Source organism: Oncorhynchus keta, chromosome 27 (genome assembly GCF_023373465.1).
Source record: "Oncorhynchus keta strain PuntledgeMale-10-30-2019 chromosome 27, Oket_V2, whole genome shotgun sequence".
In the NCBI taxonomy this organism is placed as follows: domain Eukaryota; kingdom Metazoa; phylum Chordata; class Actinopteri; order Salmoniformes; family Salmonidae; genus Oncorhynchus; species Oncorhynchus keta.
The window spans coordinates 14,348,876-14,376,316 of NC_068447.1; the positions used below are offsets into that span (position 1 = coordinate 14,348,876).

The following is a 27,441-nucleotide window of genomic DNA, read 5'->3' on the forward strand; positions in this document are numbered from 1 at the left end:
TAGCCATATCATCCTGAGGATTAAGTATTATACACATACAATATATAAGAATGAATCAGACTTAAATATTTTATTTCACATATCGCAAAGTAGCAACTTCACTGCATCGTGTCAAAGTAACATTGGGACAGAAGGGGAAGATGATGCAGGTGTGAAATGCCCATTTTCATTAAGGTATGAATATGAAAATTTTATGTAAAAAGGTTTCTCGTATAAGAAAATCGGTACAGTATTCAGTGCACTGCAACATCCTAAATGTGGACATTCATGTATCGTACTGGACGTTAAGTAGAGGACCAAGGAATATGTTTGGGATGGCAGCTTGGCCTCTTCCAGATCACTCAGAAAACACTAAACTACCTTGGAGAGTGCCTCTGTTCCCACTAAAAGCCCAGACATTTACTGCAGCATCACCAATCGCATGTTGATACAAGAATATAATCATTGCAGTCACTCCATTGTACAAAATGGCTTTCTGTTTTGAACAGCAATTTCAGACCAAACGGGTGTTGGTGAATAAGATAATTGTGTAGTCAGGCTGGCTGGCTGGCATTAACCTTGTGTGTGCCTGGACATATTGTACCAATGTGATTGACAAACAAAAATATGAAGATTGACCTTTTACAGGTTTTTAGGCAGAATAATGGCCTTCCGCTTCAGTTTCTATAAACTGCATATGGACAACTGCATATTGCTCTCAGGAAAATAATGAACATCCCAAACTAAGCAGGCCTTGCCATTCAGAGCATGGCCACAGCCCAATCTAAACGACATCTCTAAAGAAGGGCTCGAGTTAACCAGCTCTCACAGCCACCTTCGATCGGATAGTAAACCCTGATCATTTACTGGTAAAAAAGATAAGGAAAGCCAGGATGTCATGTAAAAGTGTCAAATCTACCTCATGCCTACTGGCTATAGTAATCATTTATTAATATCAAAAGATGAGTATACAATAAAATATTTAATCTATTAACAAAGTCAATTAATTCACCCCATCCCTGTCTCTGAATCAGATGACCAAAGACAAAACATTTATTACAATAGAAAAATACTGTACAGATGCGCTTTAAAAAATCATTTTAGAGCTCTCTATCCATTGCTCATCATTAAGAAATTGCACAGAATAAAATTAAACTAATATCTAATTCTAAAGATGTAGCCATTTATTTGCTTCTACTAAAAGAGTACAAATTATATTTGAATGCGAAAAATATGCATCTGTTTATGTCCTGCACCAGAGATTCTATCTCAAAATCACTGTTCATAGTGGAAAACTAATCCTACACTAGAAATATGTCCATGAGCACCAAGAGGCCCAATTTATGTGTGTCTGATAATTCAATGAAAAACAAATAATGGATCGCAAGAGAAAATATACAACGCCTCCAACGGTATTCAAAGTGTCTGCTTCTAATACTATGGTTTTCTTCACCTTTATGTTCCATATAAATCACATTGCAATGTTTCGGTTAATGCAGTTCTTGATATAAAGAAAACAGAGTAATAGGAGAATGTCATCTAATTTTAAAATCAGGAGTTAACTCAAACCAGGTTATCCATGCTGTTAAAGTGTAAATCCACAAAAACTATCTTAGGGGTATTTTTCAATAGTACACTGTTGACAGCCACAACATGTTTCCCATATCAGCAGTCAAGTTTTCAAGATATTGGACATTCAAGAAGCAAAGGGTCACTGACCACATCATCATGATGATGTATTTTGCTGTATCAATAGCGGACTAATGGAAAAATAACAAAAGATAGCTTTTGAGTGGATTTTCCCTTTCCCTTATGATCTGAATATCAAATCATTTCTGTGTAACAATTAAGTACCTTACTGTGATTTAATATATATGTTGTTTTTTTTTAATGGGGGGCGGGGCGAGGTCAAATCATGATGTCAGTGATCTTCAAGTCAGACAGTCTGAGTTCTAGAAAGATGCCACAGTTTTCCGATTCGGAATTCCGAGGTGGATGACCGTTCAAAACTATTTTTACCAGTCAGAGTTTTTCTTCTCAGAGTTCTCAGTTGTCTTGAAGGCACTGAAGTCAGATATTTCTGAATTGTATTGAATGAGCCATAATTGGAGGGATATGTATCCTGAAAACTAGCCGTTATTGGTAGGGAGGTTTGAAACTGTTATTGGTCTAACTTATAACACCTGGTGATGTCACAAGGCATGCCAAAACTCCACCCATGGAAATCAAGCTGAAATTCAGGTATTTTCAAAATAGCTTACACCAAAACGGCATAATTTTCACAATTTCACAGTATTATTCCAACCTCATAATGAAATATATAAAACACAGGAAATCAAGTTTGACTGCACTGGGCCTTTAACCTCATACATTGTGATTTACCTTCTAGAGCAAAATGCGTTTAAATCTATTCAAACAGCCTCAAGGAAATCTGCCTCAATTTCAGCTCAATTAAGAAGCACAGCAGTGGATCAAAGTTAGAAGTCACCTTTCCAGCAGTGCATCACAGTACAGATAGATAGTGGTGCACAGATATTCACAATTCATAGGTCTTGAATCATCTAAATTATGATTGACTATATCCAATCACTAAGAGGTCCATTTGGCATCAGCATAGACAGACACTGCATACCTTAGTCTGATTAAGCAATGACAGATTTCATCATTCAATGTTCTACTATATTGGTGTCCCCAGATTTACTCAATAATCTTTAAAAAAAGAAAAAAAGAAAGAATAAATTGTATTCCTCACTCTTCTCCACCGGCCTGAGAATCTAGCCTCTCACTCCTTGTTCAATGCAGAACAGAGGAAGAAGGTTCAAGTTTTTTTGGAATAGAAAAGAAATAAAACAATACAAAATCAAAAAGCCCCATCAACTCAGGAAAAAGAAAAAAAAACAACTAACAAATCTGCTTCAGTCTGTTTCCATGTTGACACAGGGAGTGGCTCCCTCCATCCCATCGGGTTTGGGGGAAGTGACATCATTAGCAGGCTGGGTGGGAGAGGAGCTGTCCAAGGGGGCGGGTAAGGTGGGCTGGCGAATCTTATCTTGTCGTTGGTAGAACAGGAGGTAGGCAGCATTGGTCTAGAAGGGGAGGGTAATAGGCAAAGGAGGGGAGATCATGACATTGCAAGACAACAAAAATTAATAAATAATTCTCAGCTGTCCTTTAGCTAAACTTACCACAATTTGTTCCTCCCTTGCATATGTCACCTTGCTGTCATCGAAGTAATACCATTGTCCGTTGTCTTTGTTCTGGGCATAACTGGTGTCTGTCGAGAGAGGAGAGAAATGTTAAACACTGACTTGAAGGCATATATCAAAGTATGACATACAAAAGCAGCGTCTCACAATGTCCATCACGGAGTCCACCGTAGTGGTTGGATACTGCTATCAGATCATATCGGCTGGGCGGCTCTCCGTTTGCACCGGTCTTCCTCAGCAGACAACCTGAAAAGTCGAGGTGTCTGCAATAAAGAGCAATAGGGTTGGATTAGGATAGCTCCTCTCAACACTAATAACTCTGTAATGGCTTAGAGTTTACACTAGTCACACTGACATCCTCCCCACTTAAAACCATGTGGACAGAATGTTTATTATTATACTGAACAAAACTATAAATGCAACAATGATTTTATTAAGTTACAGTTAATATAAGGAAATCAGTCAAGTGAAATAAGTTCATTAGACCGTAATCTATGGATTTCATGACATGATAGGGGCACAGCCATGGGTGGGCCTGGGAGGGGGAGAGCATAGGCCCACCCACTGGGGAGACAGGCCCAACCAATCAGAATGAGTTTTTCCCCCCACAGAAAGGGCTTTATTATAGATAGAAATACTCCTCAGTTTCATCAGCTGTCTGGGTGGCTGGTCTCAGACGATCCCACAGGTGATGAATCCGAATGTGGAGGTCATGGGCTGGGGTGGTTACACATGGTCTGCGGTTGGGAGGCCGGGTGGACGTACTGCCAAATTCTCTAAACGACGCTGGAGGGGGCTTATGGTATGGTAGAGAAATTATCATAAAATTCTCTGGGAACAGCTCTGGTGGACATAACTGCAGTCAGCATGCCAATTGCACGGTCCCTCAAAACCTGAGACATCTGTGGCATTGTGTTGTGAGACAAAACTGCACACTGTAGAGTGGCCTTTTATGGTCACAATGTGCACCTGTGTAATGATCATGCTGTTTAATCAGCTTCTTGATATGCCAAACCTGTCAGGTGGATGGATTATCTTGGCTGAGGAGAAATGCTGATTAACAGGGGTGTAAACAAATTTGTGCACAGAATTATAGAGAAATAAACTTACTGTGTGTATGAAAAAGTACATTTTATTTCAGCTCATGAAACATGGGACCAACACTTCATGTTGCATTTATATTTTTGTTCAGTGTAGAAGACACAGACAGGATGTAACTAACCTGAGAGGGAAGTCAACGATGATGTCCAGCTTCTCCCTGGAGTACTTGGTGTAAGAGAAGCGCTTCAGGTGGATGATGAGAACCTCCGGCAGTGACCACAGGTCCAGTTTCTTAGTGGCCAGTTGGTGTTTCTTACACATTGGGCAGTACCTGCAGAAAACACATGCAACACATCTTTAGAAGACCATTGCACACAAATCACAACAGTATTTAGCAGTAAGTTGTAATATGTTACTGATGTAAAAAATATTAAGTCTACATCTTTTTCTGGGAAAACTGACATTTTAACTCTATTCAGCATCATTCTTGTTAGACAGAGATCGATAGATACTGTAGATGGACAGATTCTATTTATTTAACTTTAACTTCGATAGACACTATAGTATCTACCTACAGTAGATATCTATAGTATCTAAGTTAAATAAAGGTTAAATAAAATCAGTATACAGTAAATAGATAAATACTGTAGATGATATATAAATACTTTAAATAGATCGATAGTGTAGATATAGACACTGTACATAGCTAAATACAGTAGATAGATAGATAGATACTGTAAAGCTCTAGGAAGACTATTGGTGGTTCTAAACTTCTTCCGTTTTAAGAATGATGGAGGCCACTGTGTTCTTGGGGACCTTCAATGTTGCAGAAATGTTTTGTTACCCTTCCTCAGATTTATGCCTCAACACAATCCTGTCTCGGATCTCTACAGACAACTCCTTCAACCTCATGGCTTGGTTTTTGCTCTGACATTCACTGTCAACTGTGGGACCTGATATAGACAGGTACGTGCTTTTCCAAATCATGTCCAATCAATTGAATTTACCTCAGGTAAACTTCAATCAAGTTGTAGGAACATCAAGCATGATCAAAGGAAACAGGATGCACCTGAGCTCAATTTTGAGTCTCATCACAAAGGGTCTGAAAACGCATGTCATTTTTAAAAAAAGAACGTTTTAACAGTTTTTGCTTTGTCATTATGAGGTATTGTGTGTAGATTGCTGAGGATTTTATTTTGTATTTAATCAATGTTACAATAAGGCTGTAACGTAACAAAATGTGGAAAATGTCAAGGGGCCTGAATAGTTTCCAATGGCACAGGAGGACAGATAGGGTAGGATAGATAGAAATAACAGGTGTGGGGCAGTAGTACCAAGGGTTTTCTTCCTCCAGGGTCTCCACAGTGGTGAAGAGCTCAATGCACTCCTGCAGCTGCACTGTGGTCTGCTGGTGAGGAACCTCCATGCTTTGGTGTTTCACATACTTCTGTGGATGGAAGGAGTTCTGGAGTTAGCTAAATGACCAGCAAGCAGGCCCAAACACATTAATTAACACCTTCACACTTTAATAACACATATACTGTAAAGCATTATTCACACATACCTCTGCCTCATTCTCGTTGTAGTATTTTTTCTTCATGTCAGGATCCCAGTCCATGGCTACATATGGTTGAGCTGTGAAAGAGATGCAGTAATATCACATCAAATGTCCAGCTACTAAGCTCCAAAACAAAGGAAAAGTACACTACGTGGCCAAATGTATGTGGACACCTGCTTGTCGAACATCTCATTCCAAAATCATGGACATCAATATGGAGTTGGTCCTCCATTCGCTGCTGTAACAGCCTCCACTCTTCTGGGAAGGCTTTCTACTAGATGTTGGAACATTACTGCGGGGGACTAATGCCACAGGAGCATTAGTGATGTTGGGCGATTAGGCCTGGCTCGCAGTATGTGTTCCAATTCATCCTAAAGGTGTTTGATGGAGTTGCGGTCAGGGCTCTGTGCAGGCCAGTCAAGTTCTTCCACACCAATCTCAACAAACCATTTCTGTATGGACCTCGCTTTGTTGGGCGGCAGGTAGCCTTGTGGTTAGAGCGTTGGGCCAGTTACCGAAAGGTTGCTGGATCGAATCCCTGAGCTCACAAGGTACAAATCTGTCGTTCTGCCCCTGAACAAGATAGTTAACCCACTGTTCCACGGTAGGCCGTACATAAGAATTTGTTCTTAACTGAAATGCATAGTTAAATAAAGGTTACATTTAAAAATGTAAAAATTATCTACAAAGCTAGAAGCATAGAATGATCTAGAATGTCATTGTATGTAGCTTTAAGATTTCCCTTCACTGGAACTAAATGGGGCCTGGCCCGAACCATGAAAAAACAGCCCAGACCATTATTCCTCCTCCACCAAAAATGACGATTGGCACTGCATTGGGGCAAGTAGCGTTCACTTGGCATCCACCAAATCCAGATGTCAGTCGCACTGCTAGATGGTGAAGAGTGATTCATCACTCCAGACAACACGTTTCCACTGCTCCAGAGTCCAATGGTGGTGAGCATTACACCACTCCAGCCAACAATTGGCATTGCACATCTTAGGCTTGTGTGTGGCTGTTCGGCCATGGAAACCCATTTCATGAAGTTCCCGACAAACAGTTCTTGTGCGGACGTTGCTTCCAGAGACAGTTTGGAATTCGGAGGTGATGTTGCAACCGAGGACAGACAATTTTTTATGCGATATGCACTTCAGCGGTCCTGTTCTGTGAGCTTATGTGGCCTACCACTTTGCGGCTGAGCCGTTGTTGCTCCGAGACATTTCCACTACAAAATAACAGCACTTACAGTTGACCGGGGCAGCTCTAGCAGGGCAGAAATTTGACAAACTGACTTGTTGGAAAGGTGGCATTCTATGGTGGTGCCACATTGAAAGTCACTGAGCTCTTCATAAGGCCATTCTACTGCTAATGTTTGTCTATGGAGATTGCATGGCAGTGTGCTCGATTTTATACACCGGTCAGCAATGGGTGTGGCTAAAATAGCTGAATCCACTAATTTAAAGGAGTGTCCACATACTGCTGTATAGACAGTGTATATGAGCCTAGCTACAGGAGTGACAAAGCAGTTGGCAGTGTGAAAGTGATGTCTGAGACTCACAGCTAAAAGAGAAGGCACTGCCGTCCTCTCCCATGCCTCTCTCTGTGGTGCCGTTGGAGTTGACCGCCTGGATGGAGAAGAGCAGCTTCCTCCGTCTGGCCTCGCAGCCCTTTCTCTTTGCCTGCCTCTCGTTGGCCTGTGGCAGGCAGGGGGGGCACTCACCCCTCTCCTCCTCCTCCTCCTCCTCCTCACATGGCTGCTGCTGCTGCTGGTGGTCTGCACCCTGCTGGCTGTCTGTTGGGCCTGTAGCACTGGCATCAACACTAGCACCACCACTGGCTCCAGCACCACCACTGGCTCCAGCACCACCACTGGCTCCAGCACCACCACTGGCTCCAGCACCACCACTTGCTCCAGCACCACCACTTGCTCCAGCACCACCACTGGCTCCAGCACTGCAGGATGCCGAGGCACTACAGGATGCCGAGGCACTACAGGATGCCGAGGCACTGTCCTCTGTGCTGCACCCCGCCCTGACCTCACTGCTGGACCCCTCGTCAGCTGGTGCCTCTCCTCCAGACTCCTGGGTCTGGTCTGGCTGAGTCTGGGTCACAGCAGGCCCTTGGCCGACACCATCACAACAGTGATCCCTCTTGGAGGGTTCTGGCCTCTCACAGTCATCCTCGCCGTCATCTGTGGAGACAGACAACATTGTGGAGTGGAGACAATAAGTAAAATTGCGAGCTTGTCCATTGTCCATCCATTCTGTCCAGCATATCAATGATTGGCTAAGTGAGAATTTTAGAGCTCAGTTACCGTAGCTGACACCATTGGTCTGGGTCTTGTACAATTCTTCCTCCTCATCGTCATCATCATCTTCACCCTCCTCCTCATCCTCCTCCTCTGAGGGATCTGGTGGTCGGACATAACGCCTGTGGAAACATCATCGCACCATCTTTCAGACACAGTACAGCATCTTTACAACCAGTTATCACAATCAAACTTGATAAGAACCTACATTATAACGCATTGACTCTTTTAGCTGATGTTTGGTCTGTGACAGTAACTCACGCTAGCCGCTGCAGGAAGAGGTGATAGAGGGCGTCACGGCTGCACTGGCCTCGAGGCACGGTCATGAGCAGTGGGTGTCCGAACAGGGACGTCCCGTAGCTGCTGCTCCCTGAGCCGTAGTCCCTGTAGTGGGAGCGCTCCCTCAGGTACAGAGCCAGAACCACCTCATCCCCCTCCTCCTCCATAGACCCTCTGTTCAGCTCATACCTATCAGGAAAACACACAGACAGGTGTCAGGGGAGATGCTGACAGGAACAGCCCCAAAAAGTATGTTTTTGGTGTGGAGGTAAATGCTGTTTTTTTACATACACAAATATGTCATCCCGGTCCAGGATGCAGCTTAGAGACTCATCAGCATGGTACAGCTTATAGAAGCGATGGTTGAACACGTCAGCCACAACCATCTGAAATAGGAAATAAGGAAATGAGAGAAGCACAAGTCAGTATCAACTCAACATTTTATGTGACGAATGACAAAAGAGTTACCAGAGGCTACTGTTTATTTCACAGTGACTTTAAAACGGTGTCTTACTTGATTGGCTGGGATTTTGGTCATTTCCGAGAGAACGGCGCACAGGTCAAACACTTTGCCAGCTTTGGGTACAACCAAGCGATGCTGGTGGGAGAGTAAACAAATAAATCAATACACATGGTCACATATAAAAAGCATGATGTAGGGCCAACTACAGGAAGATGAATCTTGTACCTGAACAGGTTTGGCCACAGGATCCAGAGAGACAAAGAATACCTCCATAACCCGGTCCTTGCTAACAGGCAGGGGCACACTCAGGTAGCAGAAGGGGTCAAAGGTGACAGACACTTTGCGGCACTCGGGGCAAACCAGGGTGGACTTGAACAAGCCGTGGAAGGTGTCAACAATCGCGGAGTCGTTCCGTCTCCGGTGGTTACGCCATGCCTCCTCTGCCACTTCCTGAACGTTGAGGTCAAAGGGTGAGTGTGAAAATGCCTTTTAGGTCTACTACAGCTTGCAGAGCCATGGTGGTACAGTATTTTACCATTATTCTCCCTGCCCTCATTCCACTACATGTTGTTACCTGGTCAGGCCTGCCAGCGGCGTCCCTCAGCTCGATGTACTCCTTGTTCTTGACCCGATTGAGATCCTCATGAAGCCCGTCCAGCAGGAAGGAGAGCAGCTCCTGGGAGTCATGCTGCTGGTAGCCCAGAAACTGGGAGGCAAAGTGACCAACCTTGGTCTGGTATGAAAAACAACACAAGGTTCTCAAGGTACGCATGGTAACACCGTGGCATGACAGACTGACAAGCCTTTTTAATTTATTATAAAAGTGTGGGCAGAGTGTCACACACTGATAACTACCTTGAAGATCCTGGGAACCACAGAGTAGTGCCTCCCCGACCACATCTGTTTGATGACATCTGCGTAGGCCTCTGCGATCTCCCCCTTCATGCCCAGGGGGTTGGTGAAGTTGAGCTCCTCCAGATAGGCATTCCTCAGGAAGTACTCCGTCAGTGGAGGTGTGTTACTGAGACACTGGACAGAGCAGGGAGAGGAACACAATCCATCCATCATAGACCAGGTCCCTGCATTTAGGTACAGCATTGACACATTATGTAGTAATGATGACTTACCTGCAGTGCAGAGTTCATGAAACATGTGTTTCCCAGATTGGTGAGGCCGCAGACTCCTGGCTGGCCTCGGTAAGAGTCCTGCTCCTCCACAGAGTTCCTCCTACAAGACAGGGAAGGAGAAACATATCATCTACTGAATAATACAATAAGAAAAAAGGTAGTGTAGACTCCTACAGATACAACACGCTTTCTTATCCGACATATGGGAATCACCATTACCACAAAACTGTGTTGCTACATTAGCAACAGTACATTCTCTAATGACACACTGATAAGAAAAATGGTTAAAAGAAAGAACCCCCACATGATCTGCGGTCTGGAGCTGGGCCAGGTACCATCTGCATTCCTCATCTCCATGATCACCGTCTGCAATGCAGGCAGGACATGTTACAACACAGCTGCCATTGAAACACACTACCACTGTATCTCAGCGCTGACAGCCAGGGGAGCAGGTAGGTGTGGGGAGGGGTGGGATGAGGGGCGGAGCGCTGACAGCCAGGGGAGCAGGTAGGTGTGGGATGAGGGGCGGAGCGCTGACAGCCAGGGGAGCAGGTAGGTGTGGGGAGGGGTGGGATGAGGGGCGGAGCGCTGACAGCCAGGGGAGCAGGTAGGTGTGGGATGAGGGGCGGAGCGCTGACAGCCAGGGGAGCAGGTAGGTGTGGGGAGGGGTGGGATGAGGGGCGGAGCGCTGACAGCCAGGGGAGCAGGTAGGTGTGGGGAGGGGTGGGATGAGGGGCGGAGCGCTGACAGCCAGGGGAGCAGGTAGGTGTGGGGAGGGGTGGGATGAGGGGCGGAATGCTGACAGCCAGGGGAGCAGGTAGGTGTGGGGAGGGGTGGGATGAGGGGCAGAACGCTGACAGTCTGGAGAGCAGACATACCATGCCAGAGCTGAGGCAGGAGTCGAGGACTCTGACGTGGACATTCCTCAGCCTCTCACAGCTGGTGTCTGAGCTCTTCATCCACAGCCGGGTCTCTGCCCCCTCCACCACATCAAACTGCGTCATCATCACCTTCTGAATCGTATCTGAAGGGGAAAACATGAAAACACACATACATATATACATACACATATATATATATATACACACACATATGTATATGTGTGTATGTGTATGTGTATGTGTATGTGTATGTGTGTATGTGTATATATATATATATATATATATATATATACATACACACACACACACACATATATATATATATATATATAGAGGTGCACAGTGACTCAACATAGCTACTAACGCAACTTTTGAATGTGTTTCTACTTACGGATGTGATCAGCACGGCTAAACTGTGCCGTCACAACATTTTCCATGTTGCTATGGAGGCACAAGAAGATTTCCACGGGGTAGACCTCAACCTTGACTAGGCTGGGCAGATCCACCACCTGAAACAGACCATGCATTAACAGTCAATGTACTGCCTAATACAAATGAAACACTTCAATGGAAGTTGTGTCTTTTCATAGCCATAACATGAGTTAGTACAACATGATGTGATTTGACCATTGGTTCTGCAGGTTCTCTGCATCTCTGTGACCATTCTATTTTGGGGCAATTCCACGTTAAGAGTGACATTTTACAAAAATGTATTTACTTGAAGAACAGTGCCAATGCAAAGTTTGGTCACAGAATGACAGTGTGCTGCATCTGCATTGTTCTTCAATTAAATGTGTTTTTTGTAAAATTGTCAGTGGACATTTTTAAAAGTAGTCCTTGTGCATAGAGTTGTATTGTTTGTTTAACTTTGAAATCATTGGTTTTTGTTTGACATACATTTCATAGTGAAAGATCTGAGTCTCAGTGTCACTGTTACTGTGGAATTGCCATTTACCTTCCGCTCCAGGGCAGGCTGGACCTCTACCATGCCATACCAGGCCAGAAGCTTATGCCATGCTTCAGCAGGGATCAACACAAAGTCCTCATTCTCCACCAGACGCTCCTTCAGGTGGTATGAATCCAGTTCTGTGGGTATCATAATCATAATGATATGTCTCTGACTTAATACGGTGTCTTCTGTTGTTACAGGACCTCTTTGTGATGTGACACTCACCCTCAAACAGCTCTGTGTTGTCAATCTGTCCAGGAAAAGAAGAGGAGTTCTGGTCTCCTGTTTCCACATACTCCTTCCACTGCTCATACCATCGCCTCTCCACCAGGTACCTGCATGTGTTAGTTATAGGAACAGCTAAATTGGAGACTCATATTTTGTCTGCCGACATTAATTAACCAACAGCTCCACATCACATCCCCCTAGACTAGTATTTTATCATTACAGCAATCTCTTTTCTGGTTGGGGTGCATTTTGTTTATTTATTGATACAATTCTAGCTATAATGGAAAATTCACAATTGCAGGAATGGATATTTCAAAATTAGGGCAGCTAACCTTTAGCAAATCATGGCTACCTAGCTAACGTTAGTGGTCTAATTCCCTTTTTAAATTGAGTTTGTTAGGACAAAACAGCACTTGAATGGTGTTTCATTCCTTCACACAGATTTCCTGGCCTTTTATATAACCACAACGGTAGCAGCGATCCTTCCTCATCTGGGTGTTATACTGATAAATCCAGTGGTGTAAAGTATTTAAGGAAAAGAAATACTTTAAGGTACTACTTAAGTAGTTTTGGGGGGTATCTGTACTTCACTACATTTCTAAATAAATATACATTTTAACTCCATACATGTTCCCTGAAACCCAAAAGTACTTGTTACATTTTGAATGCTTAGCAGGACAGGAAAATGGTCCGATTCACACACTTATCAAGAGAACATCCCTGGTCATCCCTACTGCCTCTGATCTGGTGGACTCACTAAACAGAGAACATCCCTGGTCATCACTACTGCCTCTGATCTGGTGGACTCACTAAACAGAGAACATCCCTGGTCATCACTACTGCCTCTGATCTGGAGGACTCACTAAACAGAGAACATCCCTGGTCATCCCTACTGCCTCTGATCTGGAGGACTCACTAAACAGAGAACATCCCTGGTCATCACTACTGCCTCTGATCTGGAGGACTCAAACAGAGAACATCCCTGGTCATCCCTACTGCCTCTGATCTGGCGGACTCACTAAACAGAGAACATCCCTGGTCATCCCTACAGCCTCTGATCTGGAGGACTCACTAAACAGAGAACATCCCTGGTCATCACTACTGCCTCTGATCTGGTGGACTCACTAAACAGAGAACATCCCTGGTCATCACTACTGCCTCTGATCTGGAGGACTCACTAAACAGAGAACATCCCTGGTCATCCCTACTGCCTCTGATCTGGAGGACTCACTAAACAGAGAACATCCCTGGTCATCCCTACTGCCTCTGATCTGGTGGACTCACTAAACAGAGAACATCCCTGGTCATCCCTACTGCCTCTGATCTGGCGGACTCACTAAACACAACATGCTTGGTTTGTAAATGATATCTGAGTGTTGGACTGTGCCCCTGGCTATCCGTCAATTTTATTATTTTTAATCAAGAAAATCGTCCGGTCTGGTTTGTTTAATATAAGGAAAGTGAAATTATTTATACTTTTACTTTTGATACTTAGCATTTATTTCTGATACTTAAGTGCACTTAAAACCAAATACTTTAACTTTTACTCAAGTAGTATTTTACTGGGGGACTTTTACTGGAGTCATTTTCTATTAAGTCTTTACTTCAACTCAACTATGACAATCGGGTACTTTTCCCACCTATGAATAAAACGAAACTTTGCTGGCAAAAACGAAAGTACCAGCCAGCTAGCTAGCGAACTTAGATGGCGCTCACTTTCTCAAAATAATAGGGACAACACAGAATAATCTGCAAGCTTTAGAAAACAAACAGAAAGCCAACAATTTGACATTCAACCGAAAGGATTGCAAGTTACTAGATAGCTGTCCCTCTCCTCGCTAGCGTAACAGCTAACAGGCAGGCTAGCCTGCTGGCAGTGGAGCTAGCTAATGTAAGCTTGCTTCCTACAGCCAAAACTTTGACATGATATGTCCCAACAGGCTATGTCAGCTGGGAGTCTGGGACGTAATGTTAATCGTAATAATAGTATCACAATCCAACTAACTAGTTGGTTAACCAAACAACTACAGTGAGTTGACATAACGTTAGCTCGCTAGTTTTCCGCATCATGCTCTTCCCTAAAATGCTAACTTGCTAATAACGCAGTGATCAAACGTCATTCCACAAACACCAGCGCATATATTTCAGGCAAGAGTAATAACACACATTTGGCAATTAAAAAATGCCATTATCTAAAGATAATGCTAAATTATGCTGATTACGATATATGCCATCTAAGCAACAGCAAAGACATCACTGTCATTATTTTGTTGTCGGTATTTCAGTGTAGGGTTTAAATTCAGAGCAGAGGGCGGGTTGGTTATAAGTATCTTTAGTCTTACCAAGTATCCCCTGCACGGAGTTCATGTTCCTGAAGTAAAGACTCGATTTCTTTGCGTTGAGTCTCTAATCCAGGAGGTTCTGTAACCGCAGCTGAAGTAGTAGTAGCCATAATAACTCATAAATATCAGAATTCTGCAAGAAAAACACTGAAGTCAACCACCGCATAGATTATGTGGAGAAACCCTTGGTGAGATGATTCAGGAAGCAGGAAGTATTTTGATGGTGACAACATCCTTGAAAGGAAACGTATTTTTTATTTTATTTTTTTTAACTTGTGAGTGTTTTCCTTCCAAGCAGGTGATATTGTATCCAGAGGTCACACGTTCAGTATGTCAAGAATTATGAATCCAATCGTCACTTCATTCTCTAATGTTAGTGTTTTCCATATCTCTCCTTGGGGACGGCCAGAATGTTTTATGCTGATCAGTTGAATGAGTTGTATCAGTTTAGGGCAAGAACAAAAACGAGGGCCACCTATTGGGCCCATGGGGTTGGGAAACTGTATACCTGTACTAGTGTATCACTCAATGATGTATATAAACCCACAAGTTTATATACATCATGGGATTACCTGACAAGGGAACAGTTGTAATGCAGTGTGCCATGTGGCTCAGTTGGTTGAGCATTGCACTTGCAACGCCAGGGTTGTGTTCGATTCTCACCTGAGTCCAGTATGAAAATGAATGAACCAACTACTGTAAATCGCTCTATATAAGAGTGTTTGCGTAATGACTAAAATGCTAAATATAGTGCAGCTTGAACCAGCCACCCTGTGGTTATGGCGCTCCAGGCCTCTTGATTGACAGTTATATGCATTCCTAGAGGGCGGCTATCATATGCTGTTCTGGTGTAAGATACATTTTTATAAATTACACATGATTTGTGAAATGTGGTCAATGGATGATGATATTGGAGAAAATATCATGGAGGAATGCCATTTTCATAATAAGCACAAGATGGCACTATACACTCATTTAAAAACATGACCTCTGTGGTTGAAATATAAGTACAAGGCTGTTTTTGTATATTCCTAGCCTTCCTTCTTTTAGGGTTCATTCTATGGACATGGTGGAGTTATGATCAGTTGTAAGTGCTGCTTCAGAGTCTGGTCAGAGTTATCTAAAGGTGTTATTTGATAGCATTTGACACAATGAACCCAAACCTATGACTATCGTAGTTACATTAATCTCTAATACCTGCATCCATAATTACACATTTACCTAGTGAGGACTAAGTCTCAGTTGCCCCACTGTAGCACGCTGCAGAAATTAACTACCAATTGCAATCACAATGGATGTCCAAAGCCTCAGGTAGTACTGGCGCTGAGGGTTCTGCAGCACCCCGTAAAAAAAATCTGAATCAATAAAACATTTGAAAACAATGATTTTCTCAAAAGTGGTACACTGGGCCTTTACTAGTCCTGTATTAGCAGATCGATATAGCCACCTGTAGTGCGGGAATTGTTTTTCAGCAGTTTGGTCTGTCTGCCCTTATTTGTTAAATATGCAAACAAGCTTTGGTGTTGGTCTGAGATTGTTAGGCTTGCAGAACCCCATGTGTATCTTTTGCAGTGTTAGAACCCATGGGATATTGGAATTCACTGACACCTCATGGCCATCCTGCCTTTTTATATCCATAAATAGTTCACATCCTCAAGAGAATCTGCACACGTTTATGGCAAAAAGAATATCCTATAATTTCCTGTATGTCAATATTCTTCATTGCAGAGAAAGGCATAACTAAGATGTTGGTCACACCTCTGTTTCCAGGTAAAGATATTGGTCACACCTCTGTTTCCAGGTAAAGATGTTGGTCACACCTCTGTTTCCAGGTAAAGATGTTGGTCACCTGTTTCCAGGTAAAGATGTTGGTCACACTCTGTTTACAGGTAAAGATGTTGGTCACACCTGTGTTTCCAGGTAAAGATGTTGGTCACACCTCTGTTTCCAGGTAAAGATTTTGGTCACCTGTTTCCAGGTAAAGATGTTGGTCACACCTCTGTTTCCAGGTAAAGATGTTGGTCACACCTCTGTTTCCAGGTAAAGATGTTGGTCACCTGTTTCCAGGTAAAGATGTTGGTCACCTGTTTCCAGGTAAAGATGTTGGTCACCTGTTTCCAGGTAAAGATGTTGGTCACCTGTTTCCAGGTAAAGATGTTGGTCATCTGTTTCCAGGTAAAGATTTTGGTCACACCTCTTTCCAGGTAAAGATGTTGGTCACACCTCCGTTTCCAGGTAAAGATTTTGGTCACGCCCATTGCCAGGTAAAGATGTTGTTCACCTGTTTCCAGGTAAAGATGTTGGTCACGCCCATTTCCAGGTAAAGATGTTGTTAACCTGTTTCCAGGTAAAGATGTTGTTCACCTGTTTCCAGGTAAAGATGTTGTTAACCTGTTTCCAGGTAAAGATGTTGGTCACGCCCGTTTCCAGGTAAAGATGTTGTTCACCTGTTTCCAGGTAAAGATTTTGGTCACACCTGTGTTTCTTTTACTAGTAGGCATCGGATGAATGTCATAAATATGAATCTGATGGAGCACAACAGTTATTTATGCAGTTATGTTCCTTACCTTTCAGGGAAAAACATTGATTAACTGTACATCATTTAAAAGGCATACCGTACTAGTGTCTGCAATGTGCACAAATTAAAGTCAAGCTGAATCATTTCATTGCAGTATTAAAACATTTATTCCAACATGCATCATCATAGGCATTTTTTATTCGATTTTTTATTTAACCTTTATTTAACTCGGCAAGTCATAGGCATACATTGAACATAATACCTTTATGCCTTGTATCTGTCCTAAGGAAACAGCTTTCTTTACAAATAGGAACTATCCATACAGAGTGTGACATTTACAATGAGAGATTGTCCTTTATCCAAATGCAAAATAAAACACCTGAGTTTCATGTAGAGGAGGACATTGTAGTCTTTGCATGTATAAACAACTAAGTGGTTCTTCCTAATGCCTTATTTGGAATCACTAATGGTATTGTGGCATTTTTATAACCTAATTGAAACGTATTGATAAATAATAGGTGATAGCACCATACATAAAGCATGACATAAACAATGAAACTTGCCACAATCAAGATGGTTTCTACTTGTACTCTATTCTTATGCCATACTTGACACTATATGTAGAGAGCAGAATTGTTTTAATGTATAGAACATTTCCTTGTTGTTTGTTTTAATGCACTGATTGCATGAGCTATTAAAGGCTTAAAGCTAAATGTAATTGAAGCTGCTTCTCCACACATTATGAACCTCGTTTATTTTTTTGTTATCGGTTGTTGTGCTTTAATATAAGTTGTGTCTGTAAGACCTTCTGCCAATCCTAGAAGTAGTTGCCATGATAATGTATCAATGTCATGGATTCTGTTAACCACCACATGGGTACAGTGAACTATTCTGTCAGGTAAAGTATTGTGAATATTCACCCAGATATTCAGTGTGCCTCATGTCTAAAGTGTATGTGCCAAAATTACATGTACAGTACTTTGTTCCTTCTGGTCATGGGAGAGAACCCTTTTTCTGATAAATAGATGTCCTGTCATCAACAATGCACATTGCTTCCTTGTCAATTATGTTGAGATTAAATTTAGATGCCACTATTCAAAACAATACTTTTGTCATCTGTGATCACCATATATGCAAAAACACAATGTTCCACCATAAATAATTTATGACAACTTTAACTGAAAATGAAGCTGTGCTGTGCTCTATATCAGTGCTGATATGATTTGACAATACATGGGAACCCACCGGATATTAGGAATGGCTGCTTTTCCTTCATTAGCTTTCTGTGATGCCGATTTTCTAGGACTCGGAGTCTTTGTGCTTAAAGACATGAAGATCATATGCATGCTCTCATCTGCATCACACATACAGTACATTGAATTCCGACATAAGTCAGACATGTTTTTGCCATGACCTTTATATACACCCTATTTACATCATTATCTGAATCAAGTCTATAATGTGTATACTTTATCATATAAAAATGTCAGATTTTATTCTGTGCACATGCAAAAATGCCCAAGGAACCATGAGAGGTGTACAAATAAAAAAAAGTAATTTTAGGATTTCCCTTTAAAAAATAACACTGTAGTTATGGACTGGATGAGGGAGAGAATGAAAATCCATTCTGTACTTTAAATTGTACAGTATGAATACAAATTGGTTACTCTGTAGATACGACCTTATAATAGATCATCCTGTGAACAACATTTGGGCCTTTTGTGAGAAAACATCAGTAAATCTTTGGATAAGGTGGTAAAAAGTGCAAACGTGAAGAAGAAGATCATCTAAATGAAAGTAAATCAGGGAAAATAAGGATATGAAGATTAATAAAAATCAACACGGTTTATTGAATGAGTTGATAAATAACTATATTGATCCAGGTACAGTCTACACTACAGCTTTGTACATTACTTCCACATACATACAGTAAGGAGACAAAATAACAGGGGCAAAATATTGTTGGGGCATCTCAAACAACATATAACCTAAGTTAAGTTTGAAATTAAGCAAACAAAGCCAAATAGTATCACTGCATGTTGTTCACTACAAAATAGTTCACTGTCATTTAGATCAGTTTCTAACTGGGGCATCTGTGTAATTTATTGCAGTGTCTGAGCATCTCTACAGAGCTCCACTGTGTATTTTTATGGACACAAATATTCACACAAAAACAAGTCATGTTGATATGTTGATGAACAAAGCATACAACTGATCCAGTGGAGACAACATGTCCTCTGGAGCAAGTTTGAATGTCAAGGTAATAGAACCGTGAGCAAAGAGATTAAAACAGCACAATATTTAGAAAAGTACATTATCAGTCTCACATTGTGGTGGCCTTGGTCCACACCTCTTGCTGTTTGCTGTGTCTCAGTATCCAGATGCGTTTCAATGTGATGATCGTTGTGATGCTGTAAATCTAACTGGTTGATAACGGATGGGTCCAGTTTGACTCCACCCCCCCATTTTTAATGTGGGCTTTTGGAAGTCTTTAACATTTTGACACCCGTTTAAGTTCATTCTAGTTCTTGTTGAAGGGGTGTAACACTTCCTTGTTGCAGTTTCATTCCATTGACATCCAGTGGACCAGTGAAGTACCTAGTTACTGTTAAAGACAGGCCTCCTCTCCCTACTGCATGGCCTTCAATAACATCTCCTGCTCCTTTGTGAAATGTAGGTCCTCTGGATAAATTATTGGCCACACTTCAGTTACCTGTTGTGATAAAAGGATAACGAGTAGGTCAGAATGATGCATAATCAAAAGCTCATCATAAATGTCACATGCATGATTAACAAAATGTGTAGAATGTACATTATAAACATACAGTGTTTCAAAGTAACAAGTCAAATATTTCACTAGAGAAACAAGTTCACAGTCGTGATGACCATGTTATTCTTAGTTAGTCCAACCACATGACACTTTTCACAATGAGTCTGGACAACAGAGTTAACGCAGCAGTGAATATGCTGTGTGACTGAATGGGGCTAAAACATGGTGTGTTCCTATAGTCCTCTCAGATGATGGGCTTGGGAGATAATATTCTGTGTTTGGTCTCTGGTCTCAGTCAAAGTAGATTTTCTTAAGTCTGTAGAGAGGGATGCAAATGAACTAAGCCTGTGAAGAGGAAGGAAGAAACTAAATGAATTGCTGTTTCTAATTAGTGGAAAATAGATTACAAGACCTGTCAGACCTTAATGTTCAAGAGTCACTGGTACTCTACAGCTATCCTGTTTTGTTGGAACAGATATTTAATTAAGCTGGCCCATTATGTGCATGAAGGCCAATCCATTTTGGAATTTCCTGCCTTGACTAAATTCGATATGTGCGCCAACTTGTTTCATGGAAACGGCCCATTGTTTCATGGGCATAGCAATGTGTTTGACTGATGAATATGATCTGTTGTTGAAATAGTGAAATAATTATTGTAGTTCCAATGAACATGGCCAAGAACAGTTCAGCAAAAAAGGCAATAGCTTTGATATTCACTCATACTTGAAAAGACGAGTTAAAAATAGGCGATTCATATGCTATCCAGTACTTCAATATCCTGTTCCAAGATTAAAGTGATATGATTCATAATCTCAATAAAAGCTATACTGACTCATCATGCCAAAACTCCATGAAAGCAATTATAGTGTATGATAAGGATTATACTGGCTGAAAGATTCACCACCTAAATATGGACAGAAATGTCATTTCCTTTTTCTAAAATTCCATTCTTGATGGGACACTTGAAATCATTATTGACTATACTGTGTATGATAAACAAAAAGCAGAGAGCATTGGAGACTGGTCTCTGCAATATGTTTAAATCTGATTAAAATAACCATTGTTGGGGAAGTTACTCTGAAGATATAGTCAGCTAAACTCCAAGCTATTCCTCAATGGACATGCTACTTCACAACAAATACTGTTAGAAACACCTTCATTTTTCTATGTCATGCATCAAAGTAGTGATTTTATTTAACCTTATTTAACTAGGCAAGTCAGTTAAGAACAAATTCTTATTTACAATGACGGCCTACACCAGCCAAATCCGGTTGACACTGGGCCAATGGTGCGCCACCCTACGGGACTCCCAATCACAGCCGATTGTGATACAGCCTGGATTCAAACCAGGGTGTCTGTAGTGACGCCTCTAGCACTGAGATGCAGTGCCTTAGACAGCTGCGCCACTCAGGAGTGATGTGACTCTCAGAAGCACGTCAACCAAGAGCTAAAATACTCTGTTTTAAATACACATTGTTAATTTATAGAGAAATCATGACAATTGTCCCAACAACCGTCTGGAATTTCAATAAAGTATTATATGTTTACTTAAGAAAGTTAATGAAATGAGATACCCCACTAAACGGTGATAAAATTAGTTAAATACTGAAGTAGCTAGGTTTAGCTGCAGTAATGCCATGGAACTGTAAAATGTAGTAAACTAGTAGTGAGCCTTGTACTCCCAGTTTCTGTGCATCCAAGAAATCAAGTCTTTGAGTAGGTTATGCCTTGAACAGACTGAAATGTATGCAGCTCTATACAAAGATGTGATGTCAACTGAAAACTGGAGGGGAAGCTGAAATAAATATGAAGCTTCACTGGAGGAGAAACAAAAGGCACTGGATTCACGGAAAGGGGCATTATTAATGCGTACTCTTTTTAAATCATCAACCTACTCTCTGTATATACTATAGCATAGCCTCAATAACATCAAACATTTTTTGAAATGTAGGAGGAAAGATATATTCTTATTAATTAAGAAATTCCAAGGTAAAGGGAGGGATAGATTATTTGCTGAATCAGTTCTTCTTAAATTTACCTCCAGGTATTTTTTCTTTCCTTTTCATAATTCGTCTCTAATAAAGTTTCTTGCATGTGCATCCAAATGTTCACTATGGGAATATCCATATCAATAATTATCATTTTGGAAATGTCATGCTAACTTAGCAATATTTTGCTCCAAAAACCCAATAATAGGGTTGTAATGAGATGAACAGCCTGAAACTGCCTGAGTTTTCCTTTGATAATGGAAGGGAGTGTGTTCGGTCGAGATAGAGGACCGGTGGAAATAAACCCATAAGGCTTTACAGAGATTTAGGAGGGACAGTAAGGACAGAAAGGACAGAGAGAGAAGTGGAGTTGGATATTGCACAAATAAAGCTTCAGAGCAATGTGTGGATGAAAAGACTGGCCATGGGGCATTTATAACAGGCAACTTAAAATAATTCAAGTCACCTTATAAATGTTGATTCTATAGATACATTAGGATCAGCTCAAGAGGTCATCCTTTAGATTTGTTCTGCTATGAGGCAAAAGGATTCAGACATTTTATGGTACTACAGCATGGTACTGGTAAGTCATGAATTCATTTAGCTCTGTTTGTTACTTTAGCTGAGATGGCCAATACATAAGAAATATATTGTACGTTGATGTTTAGCAAATGTACTGAGTTTAGTGTAGTTGCAGAAGTGAAGTCACAGTGCAGGAGACCAATGTGTGCCAATGAGACCTACTGTGTTCTGTCTGGCTCAACTGCCAACGAGAGACCTACTGTGTTCTGTCTGGCTCATCAGCCAATGAGAGACCTACTGTGTTCTGTCTGGCTCAACTGCCAATAGGAGACCTACTGCGTTCTGTCTGGCTCAACAGCCAATGAGAGACCTACTGTGTTCTGTCTGGCTCGACAGCCTCTTGAGAGCTACTGTGTTCTGTCTGGCTCGACAGCCTCTTGAGTGCTACTGTGTTCTGTCTGGCTCGTCAGCCAATGAGAGACCTACTGTGTTCTGTCTGGCTCATTAGCCAATGAGAGACCTACTGTGTTCTGTCTGGCTCATCAGCCAATGAGAGACCTACTGTGTTCTGTCTGGCTCATTAGCCAATGAGAGACCTACTGTGTTCTGTCTGGCTCATTAGCCAATGAGAGACCTACTGTGTTCTGTCTGGCTCATCAGCCAATGAGAGACCTACTGTGTTCTGTCTGGCTCATTAGCCAATGAGAGACCTACTGTGTTCTGTCTGGCTCGATCTTGTTCTGCGTCTCTCCGTTCTGCTTGTCGTTGGACTTCTGGGATAGCCGAGTAGACATCGTGGCTGCCTGCACCACGGCCTTGAAGCTGCGCTTTCTTTTCTGTACGTTCTGCTCTGGGTGGAAGATGATGACATAGACCTTGGGTATGTAGAGCATCCCCAGAGACACAGAGGCACTCAGGCTCATGGAGACTGTCAACGTGGTGGTCTGGATGAACATCTAGATAGGAAGAGGAACACAGGGAAGGGTCAGAGACACAGATACAGAGACTCCATATTCATATGGTAACACATTCAACCTGGACACATAGCAGACTAAGGACAAACGAGACCATGGAATGTGATCCTAGCTGTTCTATTTCAGGGTAGGTTTTATGTATCTTCCCCAGGGGAATCATATATTTGTTTCTGAGTAATTCCTGATTCTCACACATATGAACAAAATAATACTTCTCCCCCGCCCCTTTCTTTTAATCAATAGTCTTTTGTGGGAGGCCACCTGGCCACGAGGTGGTAATACATGCTAATGCAATAATTCCATATTTCCATCACACAGATTTATTAAGAGGGTTAAAACATTGTTCCCCGGTCTCCCACACACTTCTCTTATCTTCCTGCTACCACAATAAAATTCCCCCAAAGCATGCGGTTGGTAAGAGCAGTCTTTGTCAGTGTGTCATGGTGTGTCGTCGTATGATAAAAAGGAACAAAGCGTTCCTGGCGTTTCATCCCGCTCCGTGTCTCTCTTCATGCCCATATCAAAGGCTGGCTATAGAGAAATACTGTCTGCTTTGGAACTTCCAAATGTTATCACGAGCCGGGCAGGTTGTTTCCCAATTTAATGCTCTCATTTAGACAATGGTTCATTTGCATAAATTCAGAGTAAAGAACAGGGTAAGAAAGTCAGCGTGAGCAAGTGAGCGTGGGAAATACTTCCTGCTAAATACTTTTTTTACAGAGCAATTTCTATCATATTAAATAATGCAAAACAGCCCATTTCAAAAAGTTACATCAGTATCACGTCACGGTAGAATCTCACCTTCTCTGTGGACTGTGCCGTGCCAAAAAAGATGGGCACAAAAGCTAGCCAGACAATGCATGTGGTGTACATGGTGAAGCCGATGGGCTTGGCCTCGTTAAAGGTCTCCGGTACCCCTCTGCTCTTGACTGCGTAGACAGTGCAGGTCACCATGAGGACAATGCTGTAGCTCAGGCAGCAGATTAGCGACAGGTCGGACATGTCACACTTGAGGACGCCCCGGGCCATCTCCGGGTTGGGAGGCCTCTGCTCCTCGTAGTCTATGATGGTATGGGGTGGTATCACAGCGAACCAGACAAACACCCCTAGCAGCTTCATAAACACATAGAAACACACACTATGAATCAGGGCTCTCAAATGAATAGACGTTTTTATATATGTTGATCTGTTCTGCATGTCTATCATCTTATGTATAATTTAATTGCAATTACACAAAACAATATACCTTTACATTCAAATCGCAACAACATATATTCTTCTTCTATAAAAGTTGTTTTGAGGTGTGAGTGGGGGACAGAGGAGAGAGAGAGCAGATGTGTCCTGTCAGACTGAGTAGTTAAGTGGCAACTCATTCATCTGGTATGTTACGCTGCTGAGAGAGAGAGACACCAAGGCCTTGCTGCTGAGAGAAAGATAGAGAGAACGTCTGCATGTTTAATGTTTACTGTTCATTTTTATTGTTTATTTCACTTTTGTATATTATCTACTTCACTTGCTTTGGCAATGTTAACATATGTTTCCCTTGCCAATAAAGCTCATTGAATTGAATTGAATTGAGAGAGAGAGAAGCCAAGGCCTTGCTGCTGAGAGAGAGAGAGAGAAGCCAAGGCCTTGCTGCTGAGAGAGAGAGAGAGAGAAGCCAAGGCCTTGCTGCTGAGAGAGAGAGTAGCCAAGGCCTTGCTGCTGAGAGAGAGAGAAGCCAAGGCCTTGCTGCTGAGAGAGAGAGAGAGAAGCCATGGCCTTGCTGCTGAGAGAGAGAGTAGCCAATGCCTTGCTGCTGAGAGAGAGAGAGAAGCCAAGGCCTTGCTGCTGAGAGAGAGAGAAGCCAAGGCCTTGCTGCTGAGAGAGAGAGAGAGAGAGAGAGAGAGAGAGAGAGAGAGAGAGAGAGAGAGAGAGAGAGAGAGAGAGAGAGAAGCCAAGGCCTTGCTGCTGAGAGAGAGAGAAGCCAAGGCCTTGCTGCTGAGAGAGTGAGTAGCCAAGGCCTTGCTGCTGAGAGAGAGAGAGAAGCCATGGCCTTGCTGCTGAGAGAGAGAGTAGCCAAGGCCTTGCTGCTGAGAGAGTAGCCAAGGCCTTGCTGCTGAAAGAGAACGAGAGAGAGAGAGAAGCCAAGGCCTTGCTGCTGAGAGAGAGAGAAGCCAAGGCCTTGCTGCTGAGAGAGAGAGAAGCAAAGGCCTTGCTGCTGAGAGAGAGAGTAGCCAAGGCCTTGCTGCTGAGAGAGAGAAGCCAAGGACTTGCTGCTGAGAGAGAGAAGCCAAGGCCTTGCTGCTGAGAGAGAGAGAGAGAAGCCAAGGCCTTGCTGCTGAGAGAGAGAGCGAGAGAGAGAGAGAGAGAGAGAGAGAGAGAGAGAGAGAGAAAGAGAGAGAGAGAGAGAAGCCAAGGCCTTGCTGCTGAGAGAGAGAAGCCAAGGCCTTGCTGCTGAGAGAGAGAAGCCAAGGCCTTGCTGCTGAGAGAGAGAGAGAGAGAAGCCAAGGCCTTGCTGCTGAGAGAGAGAGAAGCCAAGGCCTTGCTGCTGAAAGAGAGAGAGAGAGAGAGAGAGAGAGAGAAGCCAAGGCCTTGCTGCTGAGAGAGCGAGTAGCCAAGGCCTTGCTGCTGAGAGAGAGGGAAGCCAAGGCCTTGCTACTGAGAGAGAGAGTAGCCAAGGCCTTGCTGCTGAGAGAGAGAGAGAGAGAGAGAGAGAGAGAGAGAGAGAGAGAGAGAGAGAGAGAGAGAGAGAGAAGCCAAGGCCTTGCTGCTGAGAGAGAGAGAGCGAGAGAGAGAGCGAGAGAGAGAGAGAGAGAGAGAGAGAGAGAGAGAGAGATGATGGAAAGTGGTGTTGGGGGTAAAACATATGACATTATAAAATCCATGTACACAAACAACAAGTGTGCGGTTAAAATTGGCAAAAAACACACACAATTCTTCACACAGGGTCGTGGGGTTAGACAGGGATGCAGCTTAAGCCCCACCCTCTTCAACATATATATCAACGAACTGGCGCGGGCACTAGAAAAGTCTGCAGCACCCGGCCTCCCCCTGCTAGAATCCGAAGTCAAATGTCTGCTGTTTGCTGATGATCTGGTGCTTCTGTCACCAACCAAGGAGGGCCTACAGCAGCACCTAGATCTTATGCACAGATTCTGTCAGACCTGGGCCCTGACAGTAAATCTCAGTAAGACCAAAATAATGGTGTTCCAAAAAAGGTCCAGTTGCCAGGACCACAAATACAAATTCCATCTAGACACTGTTGCCCTAGAGCACACAAAAAAACTATACATACCTTGGCCTAAACATCAGCGCCACAGGTAACTTCCACAAAGGTGTGAACGATCTGAGAGACAAGGCAAGAAGGGCATTCTATGCCATCAAAAGAAACATAAATTTCAACATACCAATTAGGATTTGGCTAAAAATACTTGAATCAGTCATAGAGCCCATTGCCCTTTATGGTTGTGAGGTCTGGGGTCCGCTCACCAACCAAGACTTCACAAAATGGGACAAACACCAAATTGAGACTCTGCACGCAGAATTCTGCAAAAATATCCTCCGTGTACAACGTAAAACACCAAATAATGCATGCAGAGCAGAATTAGGCCGATACCCACTAATTATCAAAATCCAGAAAAGAGCCATTAAATTCTACAACCACCTAAAAGGAAGCGATTCACAAACCTTCCATAACAAAGCCATCACAAACAGAGAGATGAACCTGGAGAAGAGTCCCTAAGCAAGCTGGTCCTGGGGCTCTGTTCACAAACACAAACACACCCTACAGAGCCCCAGGACAACAGCACAATTAGACCCAACCAAATCATGAGAAAACAAAAAGATAATTACTTAACACATTGGAAAGAATTAACAAAAAAACAGAGCAAACTAGAATGCTATTTGGCCCTACACAGAGAGTACACAGTGGCAGAATACCTGACCACTGTGACTGACCCAAAATTAAGGAAAGCTTTGACTATGTACAGACTCAGTGAGCATAGCCTTGCTATTGAGAAAGGCCGCCGTAGGCAGACATGGCTCTCAAGAGAAGACAGGCTATGTGCTCACTGCCCACAAAATGAGGTGGAAACTGAGCTGCACTTCCTAACCTCCTGCCCAATGTATGACCATATTAGAGAGACATATTTCCCCCAGATCACACAGATCCACAAAGAATTCGAAAACATATCCAATTTTGAAAAACTCCCATATCTACTGGGTGAAATTCCACAGTGTGCCAGCACAGCAGCAAGATTTGTGACCTGTTGCCACGAGAAAAGGGCAACCAGTGAAGAACAAACACCATTGTAAATACAACCCATA

At 42.6% G+C, this 27,441-nt stretch overlaps 2 protein-coding genes across 3 annotated transcripts in view; both read right to left on the reverse strand.

The window, feature by feature from the left end:
- Positions 1-45: 45 nt before the first annotated feature.
- Positions 46-14,577, reverse strand: usp11 (ubiquitin specific peptidase 11). Its single transcript, XM_035738073.2, has 21 exons — positions 14,362-14,577; positions 12,017-12,126; positions 11,798-11,928; positions 11,234-11,351; positions 10,840-10,985; positions 10,266-10,327; positions 9,962-10,061; positions 9,690-9,863; positions 9,409-9,567; positions 9,060-9,284; positions 8,886-8,969; positions 8,663-8,757; positions 8,354-8,560; positions 8,099-8,214; positions 7,343-7,975; positions 5,791-5,861; positions 5,561-5,673; positions 4,408-4,557; positions 3,333-3,448; positions 3,165-3,253; positions 46-3,065 (listed from the first exon to the last, which is right to left on the reverse strand). Exons 1-21 carry the CDS (start codon positions 14,469-14,471, stop codon positions 2,895-2,897), a joined length of 3,180 nt encoding a protein of 1,059 aa, XP_035593966.2. The 5' UTR covers positions 14,472-14,577; the 3' UTR covers positions 46-2,894.
- Positions 14,578-17,048: 2,471 nt separating this feature from the next.
- grm6a (glutamate receptor, metabotropic 6a) overlaps positions 17,049-27,441 on the reverse strand; it is a 41,269-nt gene continuing 30,876 nt past the window's right edge. For both annotated transcript variants that reach the window (XM_052481731.1, XM_052481732.1), the window contains exons 10-12: positions 23,935-24,246; positions 22,874-23,115; positions 17,049-19,592 (exon numbers count right to left, since the gene is read on the reverse strand). In XM_052481731.1, the coding sequence (XP_052337691.1) occupies positions 19,589-19,592; positions 22,874-23,115; positions 23,935-24,246 (558 nt within the window). In that variant the 3' untranslated portion in view covers positions 17,049-19,588. The remainder of the gene's footprint in view (positions 19,593-22,873; positions 23,116-23,934; positions 24,247-27,441) is intronic.